The sequence below is a fragment of the Amphiura filiformis genome, chromosome 2 (genome assembly GCF_039555335.1).
Source record: "Amphiura filiformis chromosome 2, Afil_fr2py, whole genome shotgun sequence".
Lineage (NCBI taxonomy): Eukaryota > Metazoa > Echinodermata > Ophiuroidea > Amphilepidida > Amphiuridae > Amphiura > Amphiura filiformis.
Window position 1 is genome coordinate 72,552,365 of NC_092629.1, and position 10,458 is coordinate 72,562,822.

At 36.0% G+C, this 10,458-nt stretch overlaps 1 protein-coding gene across 1 annotated transcript; it reads right to left on the reverse strand.

The window, feature by feature from the left end:
* Positions 1-1,834: 1,834 nt before the first annotated feature.
* Positions 1,835-6,678, reverse strand: LOC140146584 (uncharacterized). Its single transcript, XM_072168453.1, has 4 exons — positions 6,420-6,678; positions 5,020-5,134; positions 3,377-3,470; positions 1,835-1,912 (listed from the first exon to the last, which is right to left on the reverse strand). The coding sequence occupies exons 1-4, from the start codon at positions 6,481-6,483 to the stop codon at positions 1,835-1,837; spliced, it is 351 nt and encodes a 116-aa protein (XP_072024554.1). The 5' UTR covers positions 6,484-6,678.
* Positions 6,679-10,458: the final 3,780 nt, after the last annotated feature.

Sequence of the window (10,458 nt, forward strand, 5' to 3'; positions counted from 1 at the left end):
GGTTCTAGAAAATAAAGTTTTGTAACATGTCCTAAATTTTTAGCTAATTTAGATGTTTGGAGAGGGTCGCACTTTTGTGTTTTAGGAAGGATATGTAAACGACAGATAACACCAAAAATATGAAGAAATTATTTCCAAACTGTGTTAAGTCAACAATCATTATGTTGCTCATTTTGAAGAATGCTGGTTAACAAAAAGCAGGTCTTTGTCTCATTTCGTGAACAATGGTACACATACCATTGTTTCCTTTCGTTTCCTTTATAATCGGTTACCCAACTGAAGCTGTAATACCAGCTTTATTGCGATGTCGCACATTGAAAACAGACACTTGTACACAACCAGAGAAGATCTGATTTAATCAGTTGAGCTGCTTCAATGAGTGTTATCTTGGTTTAATAGCTTTTAATGGGGTTTAAGTCCTGCAAAGGTCGAGATGAATTCTACTGTAGACATGACTGCATCATGCTCTGAGCATTACCAGTTCTGAGCATATGAAAGCAATTCAAGTGTTCCTTCAAAGCTTTAGTCGTGTGCTGCCACCGAGTATGGATGGCGGATACCTTCAAAATACGCCTAAGATTTCACGCCTAACCTTAGACGTCTAAGATGCAATCTTATGCATTCTTAGACGTCTAAGATGCAATCTTAAACGCCTAAGATGCAATCTTAGACGTCTAAGAATTTCACGAATGACAGGACTAGAAATCCCAAACAACCAATCATCTTAGGCGTATTCAATTATTGACCAATGAAATCTTAGACGCCTTAGCCCTTATATTTTAAAACGGTAAGACTTTCACGCTTGTAAAAGCTGTATCTGGTGCATGGTCTAAATATGCATCTTTCTACACCAATAAATCTATGTCTGCTTTCAGTGCGCCAAAATTCAAAATAGTTAAAAATGGCATTTTGACTGCAAATTTTGTTTTGTTTACACCACATTTGCTGGCGTGAACAACATACCGAATGCGCCTAGACTGCGTTGGACATACGCGCAGAGTTGCGAGTTTCGCATTCGCGCATTTCTGACTCATTATTTCCCGCCAATTTACTAAGCTGTCTTGAGCCATGTGACTTTTTAGAGTTGAAAAGAGTGAAAAATACGAGTAAATATTAGTTGTATTTTATCAGTTTCAAGTGAAAGAATACATCTTAGTGTTGATAAATATCAAGAAATCTCAAATTCGGGCGTGAATGAATGTTCATCCATTACTCTGGCCTTAAGATATTAATCGGACATGAAAATGAAGATAAAATATGTTTGTACGTTCGTACTTGTATTCGGTATTTTTCGTATGGCGCGACAAGATTGCCGAATTCAGCGCGGAAGATGTAGCCTGCAGACACCGAGGATTTGCAGCAATTTCTGAGCGGCTTATGTACATATTTTATGCAATAGACACAGTAGCGTGTACAGCCCTTTTTAAATGGGCAGAGAAATTGCAGAATAAGAATAGAGATATGCATGTGTGCATGTGATTTTGACGAAATTAATCTCATATTTGACAATTTCCACTTAAAAAATCCAACTAAACCGTGGTTCGTGCGAATTTGTTCCATTTAAGCTTCAATATGTTATATGTACACATTTCATGGTCCTTTTTTAGTTCACCAAGAAATTAGAGCACCCGGTTGCTGGAGTTCTGTATACGCGCCTGCAGACATGATATATTGTAATGAGATTGGCCTATATATAATTTTTGAACGTTTATTGGTGCTGTAGACAAAACATTCTGTACAGATAATCTCCGAAAATAATAATAATAATACTAGTGTAAACTTCTTATGGTCCAGGAGCATGCTTGTATATATGTCAATAGCTCACGTATGCTATTTACATTGGTGGAACAGCCTCATTTCCTCGGTGAAGCGCATGCGTTAGATTTTCCAGCGCTATAGTTGCTTGCTTCATCTGTATCAACAAGTACAAATATAAAACAACACCAAAGATACAAGTTAAATATGTAGGGGTAATTGTTGTTGTTTTTGTTTTGCTTTGTAAGAATAGATGCAGTTTTAAAGGTTACACTTTAGGCCGTTCAACTCTCAAACAATGCAGTAGGACTGACCTACCTTATACATTCTGCATGATTTGCGAGATTTGAATGGACCAATCGCCCCTTTTAACGGAAGACTCCGGCAATCAAAACATTAGGGACCGTTCACAAACACTTGTAACAAGGGGGCCTGATGTAAAAAGAAATATTCACATATTTCTTTTCAGGGCCCCTTTCGGATCTAAAATCATTATTTTAGGGACCCCCTTTAGGCCATGAAAAATGAACGTCAACCCCATAGAAAATAGTGTAAACTTATGTTCTATGACAAAATTTATAGTGATATTTTTAAAGCCCCCCTTCAGAGACATAAATAATTTCAGGGCATCCCTATGCACTAGTCTCCCCCCCTTGCAAGTGTTTGTGAACGATGCCTTATTTTTAGAAAAATAATTATCAAGCACGAAACAATAATGGTAAAACAAAAATAGCTGGCACTCAACACGTGATATTCAAAATTCCCAGGTGCCGAAATTGCCAATGTGCAATGATGTCATGGTTATTTGTGCTCAATTATCGTCAGCCTTCATTGTACATGTATTACCAGAAAATTTCGGAACCCGGGAATTTTAAATATCGCGTGATGAGAGATGGCCGTTTTCATTTTACGGTCAATATGAGTTTGCATTAAATAAAACCACGTGATTCAGGCTTGTGAATCAATTTTCTAACATATAAGACGTAATGTTGTGATTGCCGGGCACTGCAATTTACGGTCATCATATCGGGCCAGTGTTTTAGTTTCTCTCATTTTAATACATTGTACAAACTATTTTTTTAAACATTTGTAGGATAAAATTGTGTGGTTAAAAGGTTTTAAGAAGGCGCTTAGAACTTATTATTAAGCCTTTATGACTTCATAACAGATACTGTGCAGTACGCATTTATAGTTTTAACTAGACGGGTCAATCGTAAATTGTGTCGAGTCGAGACGATGACCATTGGGCTAAAAAGCTATGTCCAAAGCGATTTTTTTTGCAATCCTGTTTTAGGGGCTTTTATTTAGCAGGAACGCCACCACAAACTACATGCCTTTCGCAAACGTAGTTTTATATTGACAAATTTCAATTCTCAGCAGCCTTCAAATTGTATTCAATATATATTAATTTTGCATGGGTTACTTATTCACACAGATGAACAAAATGATGTGGTAACCCGTTAAAAAATAAGTTTTAATCGGCCCAATCTGCATACATTAGTAATTCAATACAGGGCACATTTCATCGATTTTCTGGAGACAATGATAAAGTTTAGCATGAATTTTCAGTGTACTTTTCATCAACGTGTTACTGAACAGTACCTGCTACTTCGCCACGTACCTGATTTTCTAGTTTGCAGAGGCGAGATGACAAGTTGTGACCTCCAGTTGAGTTGTCATTGAATAATTTCACAATTTTGTCCATGTCTGAAAAACTAAAAGATAGCGTAGCATAATCTGTGAATAATTCTCCATAAAGCTATGACTAATTGAGTAGTTATTATTTGAAACCACGTCTAATGTTCTTTTTGTAGTTATAGCCCGTAGGACATAACGTTACAGGTCCCGATCAGTTTTAAACAACTGTTTCACAACGTCTAATTTGGTCATACAGCGCTATAGGTGTCCTGTTAGGTACTGACGGCCCTTTCTACTGTACCCTGCATTTGCATAGTTCTTCAGTTTTTACACGAAAACACTGTTCAAAAATATTATTATTATGCTTGTACATTACATCACCAGGGTATGATAGAAAGATTCATGGATACATAGCGGGCACCGATAGTGCTATAGGACCAAAGTAGACGTGGTGCCTAATAGTTGTCAAGGAATTCCCTGTCCCTAAGATTACCGGTTTACCAGTTTGTTAAATCGCCAAGGGCAACTTATGACCTATATATATGGGGATTCAGCCACATCGGATGACATTTTTTTGTCCAGCTTTCCAGAAACTGACCTTCAACTCAGGCAATCGGTTATCAAATGTTAACAGTTGTTAAAACGTAATAGTAAGGCTGTCTGGGGTGACTTGTCGAATAATTTGAAATAATTTTCGCTGAAATCGGAGCGTTGTTAAATTTTGAACCATGTGTGGTCAAAAAACTGACCTCCACCTGTTTTGACCTCTTTGACAATAAAGCAAGACCAGTATGTCGCAGGTAATTCAAACTACGCTTTTTCGGAATCCTTGAAAGGAGAGGAATACCAGCCTGTTTTTAAATATGTAAAGCGCATTGAGGAATCTGAGATTCACCTGAGATTCACAATGCGCTATATATAAATACTGTTTTATTATTATTATTATTATTATTATTATTATTATTATTATTATTATTATTATTATTATTATTATTATTAATTTTTTTTTTTTTATTATAAATTTTCTCAATTTTTTCGGAAAATAGCCCAATTTTTCCTTAATCTAGCCAAAATTTTCAAAATTTTCCCAAAATTTTGGGAACATTTGTAAAAACTAAGACATTTGGGTTAAATTTGGCCGAAAATTTTGACTTTTGGTATATAAATGGGTCCAAATTTCTTGAAAATTTGGTATATTTATGGGTCCACTTTGAAATTCTCAGCGGCACGTCCCTACCAAAACCAAACTTGAGTACCCCCCCGGGGTACCAGCCTGTATATCCTCAACAAAGATTATGTCATTATTAAAACAAACATCCAGTACCTGTTTCATTTAGCTCTGATGTTAGACATCACTTTTTGAAATTGGTTGAGAATTTAAGAAACGATGATCTAAAACCCAAAGAAGTAACGAAATTAAAAGTTACACCTTCATGTTGTAATCAATGGAAAGCGTGGCGCTAGTTCTCTTGTGTACAATTAATCAATGGAGTAAAACTAAAATTTTCGATTTAACAAAAGAAGTCTTAATTTCGAGCTAAGAATTATGACACGTGTGCCTTTATCAAGGATATACAGGGGTAAAAATAACTGGTACCTTAAATGTTTTATGTCCTTATTACCAACCTGAGATTATCAGTTTTCTCTTTCTTTTTCAATTTTTCTCGATGAATAAACCTGTCAGCTTGTCGTTCTTCCCAATTCACTAATTCCCCGATATGTTTCTTCGACAAATGCACCCCTGAAATAAATGCAAGAAAACAAAATTTTGACAACTTTTGGGCATAATAAATGCTACATGGTTGGTCTAAATTATATAAAAGTATACATGTTTTGGAGAAAATACCGAAAATGATCTATATATATTTTTTCCAATTATATAGAAAAAGAAATACTGAAGACTATTTTTGTTAAATAAGTTGAGAGATTGCGATTTCTTCAATGCAAAATTACTCGTCCGTGAATGTTTTCAACCGATTTCCATGGCGTACGTGAATGCATCGGTTTAAGAAAGTGTAACCTCTAATTAGAGAGATTGTGATTTCCAAAGGCAGTGATCGTACACCCGTCGATATATTCAATATCACTCTCCTGTATCGAAGCGAGGTCGAGTATTTAGCCAGTTTCGAAGATTTTCGAAACGTGGAGACATCGATGAATTTGCACGAGGTTTGTCCATTTTATAATTTGTTAAAGACAGTCAAGGATAATGAACATACGAAAACAATCTAATTATTATTATTATTATCCTTTTTGTTTGTAACAAATCATTATAATATAGCTATAGCGATGTGTTAAAATTGACTTCACTTATACGCGATGTTCACGCGCAAAGATTGTCCATTGAAGTGTGTGCTACATTCCGTATAAAAATTGACATTGCGATATCACATTTTGGAAACCAAGTAAAACGCACGGGTTTACGTGGGAATATGCTGATTTTATGAAATGTCAAAGTTCATACAACACGCCTAATTTTCTGCACGAAAAAGTCTCATTTTGAAAGTAAGGTCATGATATATGGATGTAGTGGTCCTTAATCTACCAATATATATATATATATTTTTGGCAACTATAATATTTGGGGAGGACCGAGTTTAAGCAGCATGTTAACCTTGGTTTTTAGTCACAATCAAAAACATGCTATATTTAATTAGACAGTGACTCGGTAACCATTAAATTTTCAATCACATTGCCCTCTATCGACCAGATCAGATATTAGTCTTTGTTCCAGCCGCCTTGTTCTCCTTCGTGACGAATGAGCACATAATAGATGGAACCGAGACTAGCAATATTTAACGCCGTTTTCAACGTCGTATAAACACACGGCCAACGCACATGCCATGCACCACGTATGTAACATCGCAATATCTCTATAAGAGAGATTGCGATTTCCAAACGGAGCATCGAACGTACGTGGAATCTATTCAAAATCCAGTCACAGAGTGACTTTGAATAGATTCCACGTACGTTCGATACGTACGTTTGGAAATCGCAATCTCTCTATTATCTTACTTATAACTTACGTAATCTTTCACGTCTCCACGATTTGAACTTTCCATACTTGTGGCTGACGTGTCTTGTTAGCATAATTATGTGTGAGATTATCACCAATGGTGGAGGTAGTGTTGGTGAATTGAAATTCTCAATAATCAATTTATACCGCAGGTACTTCCATATGATGTCTGTTTTCTCCTGAATTTTGGTGATTGTGTAACTTAATAATAGAAAATGGTAAAAATGGAAGTTCAATTCAGCTCTATTACGGTGATCAGAACAAAATAAGCGGAATTATTTGCAAAAGAGATAAAATGTGCGCCTCATTAAATTAGTTTCTTTGAAAAAACAAAAACGAAAACAAAACAAATGAAACAACAATAAAAAAAGAAACCTTTCAGATAAGGATTTGCACAAAGCTCCCGTAAACCATTTTTAATGGGCTGTGTATTCAGGATCAAGAATATACCTACATGTACTTGGATATAAATTCACTTCGCTACACACTATGGTGGAGTTGAAATTCGTTTTCATACTTATTTGACGTTAGGGTGAATTTCGTAATGTTAATATAGCAAGTTATCAGTCTTTGAACATTAATTGTAGCAAGCACATTATCATACAACAGATGAAAAAAACTAATATAAAATATTAAGATTACAAGTAATATCCTGACATAAACTGAAGATTATGAATGCTAAGACGTGTGACAAGTTTTTGGAATTTTGTGCATGCACATTTGCTAGTCCCCATCCCTTTTCCAAATATGTTGGCTAAGATTTCAAATTTATTGCAAGTTGGGTCGAGCTAAAGGATTAGGTTTGGGCATGTTTTATTGGTCGAACTACAGGGACGAGAGTTGTTTGAAAATATGCGCACAATAATTGTATATTTCTGGAATCGGAAGGAAGTATCTTGATTGACAGTCCAAAGAAAAAAAACTAATCATATTAGGTCCTGTGTCACAAACTAGGGTACCTTTGTGTTACATAGTAAAAAAAATTAAATGTTTCAAACATTTTGCCTACACATTTCATTCATCCTCCTGAGTATTTTGACACCGTTTTTATGGAAACCAGTTAAAAACGAGAGAGTCTGGGCAAAAACAATCACAAAGTAGGTTGGGATTTAACCCCACCTCTTTTTCCACATTTACAATCATTCTGAGCAAGTATTAGTCTTTTAAATGACCTTCTGTATGTATTTATTTGGTTTTTGGGTACCCCAGTATATGACACAGGATCATTATTACCTGAACATAGCAACAAGAAGTGACAACAGAAGTACATGCACCAGTGTCGCGTAAAATCCAGTCAATATAACAGCTGCATTATGGTAGTCTGGATCAGGGCACGGCAAAGCTTCTGACTGGTTCGATCGACACACATAATCTGGTGTATCTAATTGATTAAAAATGCGATGATTAATTTATAACTTTAAGAAAACTGTTACTCTGGTTAACGTCGTTGCTTTGGTGCGAGAGGGCACTTGTTCAAAATTACCGCTGGATCAAAGAAAAGACGCGAGTTTTAAAAGCACGACCTTTCAAATCAGTAACCTGTACAATCGACTACGAGTCCATGTAATATTTAAAGCCAAGTGCATGAAGTATGTCTGAAATATAATTATGTTAATCTGGAATAAATATACATTGCAATGTCCAAATATGGATTCGTAGACGAATGGAAATTGGCTGATTTGAAAATGCATAGGTTTGTGCTTCAAACAGTCTAATTTGTCTTTTGTAAGCAATGTTTAATCAAATAAAATGTAACCATTATTTGTTATCGGATAACTTCGATCGAGCTCCCGGACAAATTTAGCTGTGGTGTGAGGGTCTCTACATACTCTGAATATTAAACGCATTTGGCGGTCAACTAATAGGCCTATTCGTTATTTAATATATTCCAATTTATTTGTTATTTTCAAACTAATGTAGTGACGGGACACGTTTGTTTGATGTATAATAGAATTGGCTTCATTGTTAACTAAATGCAAACTATAGATGGCGCTATGTATCCTAAATCATATTTTTTTTATTTGCGAGTGGTAGTTCATTAATACTGCCATTAAAAGAGCTGGAATAGATGAAACAAGCAATCAAATAATACACGGATTTATTTTGTATTAATAGCTTGAAAGCGTAATTTCCAGTAACTAAATAGCGCCACCAATTTTGTTATTAATAGATACATTTTATATCAGAAAAAGCTTTAAAAATGCTATAAAAATTAATAATTTTGTAAAAGAGGGGAAATTAAAGTTGAGAATGACAAAAAAGCATCCATATACATTAGTATGATATCACTTTAGTTGTTTAATCCTAAAATGTGGTTGTACATGATGTTTTATAATAAATGATCCCATCAAACAACCGTTTGGAAATGAATTGACAGGTGATGTAGAATTGCTGGTGGAATTATAAAATCGATTTTACGTCACCAGACATTCGTCAGAAGTTAAACGTTACTGAAAATAGAATGGGAATAATTTAATATGGAATAATCGAATACTCTACGCACACTAAAAAGTATGTAGCGAGGCTAATACTCATACCTCGTCCTTCAATCTCCTCAAGGAAAAGGTTGCCCAGTGCTTGGAAGTACGGCCTGAATAGCACAACCCTTAAAATGTGGTATGGATTTGTCAACTTATGGAATTGAACAGCTGCCGTGGCTACACCGAAGCCAACGAGAAACACCAGCAGAATGCAAGCAAAGAAGAACAGGTCTCTTAACTAGAGTGAGAAATATGGTAATTGATTTGTGGTTATATTCAAGTTAGCGATGAAGGTCATTACCAGGGGTGTAGCCAGGAATGGAGGAGGACCGGTGTGTGTCCCCAATCCATTTTTTTTTGGGGTCACATAGACAACAGGATCCAAAGGCCTAAACGACCCACTGAAAAACCAGGTTTTGTGCTTCTTTGTGTGTGAAAAAGGTCTAGATATTGCTCATTTGCGAGCGTAGCGATCGAACAAATTAGGTTCTTTATTCTTATTATGTCAAAAAAATCCAACATTTGGGAAAAGGTCTACTTTGGGGAGAAAAGGTCCACTTTTCAACCCTCCCACCTCATAAATCCTGTCTAAGCCCCTGGTCATTATATTACTTTTTATTCACGTACACTTTCCTTGTTACACTACACTTGTTACACTAAATCACGCTTTCAAATGTATATTGACTTGTTCGACTTTACTGCTCGTAAATATTGCACTGCGAAATTTAAAAACTTCTTTTGTATAATTTGATCAAGGTAACTTAAAACCTGATCTCCTATTATATAACAAACTAAATTGAAAACCAAAACGGCTTGCTACAAATGTTATGTTTCTAACAAAGGATACAAACAAAGATATCGATAATGACGTCACTCAAGAGCTTATGCAGGATAATAGGAAACGACGTGACCAAAACCAAAACTAAAACTCAATGTGTGCTCCGCTTTGGCCCTACTACTCCTTTTTAGTTTTAACCTGGAAACCGATAGTTTCCAGGTTGGCTGTTCAATGTTTTTGAAGGCTGCAGCCAGAATTGGTCATTTAGTGTTAGGTCGCATGCGGTTTGTGGTTTGCATATGTTGTACAATACTAACCATTATTCCTATTGTCCACTTTGTTGTTGAGGGGGTGTGGAAAATTGTCTTGCGGTATAGTGAATCAAGCACCTTTTGGCGTCAAAATAAGTTCATAATACAAATGCGCGCACAAAATGTTGCCATAATAAACTAAACTCGTGATATGGTACAAACGTGGAATAAATTCGCCCGAAGCGCGAAAAATTGGCACGTTTTAGGATGAAATTACCAAATATGAGGTTAATTTGCCCCCCACCCCCCTTGGTGGTAATTAGGATTCGTGGTTTCTGGGCTATTTCCAATTTGCACAATAAGCCTTTTGTGCCTTAGATCCAAATCACTGGGCGTTAGATATGGGTCACAAGGTAGGTGATAGCAACACACTATCTAAATCAGTTAGAGCAGCCGATCGCAGGTAGCAGGGCCAACCTTTAGTTGGCTTCGCCTGGCGCCGCTCAGCTAATTCGTGCTCTCGTTGTGCCTTAAACATAG

Coding starts and splice junctions, on each gene's coding strand:
- LOC140146584 (XM_072168453.1), bottom strand. CDS start 6,483: ATGCTAACAAGACACGTCAGCCACAAGTATGGAAAGTTCAAATCGTGG. Junction 3,471..5,019: donor GAGAAAACTGATAATCTCAG/GTTGGTAATAAG, acceptor GCTATCTTTTAG/TTTTTCAGACATGGACAAAA. Junction 1,913..3,376: donor TCTGCAAACTAGAAAATCAG/GTACGTGGCGAA, acceptor TTGTTGATACAG/ATGAAGCAAGCAACTATAGC.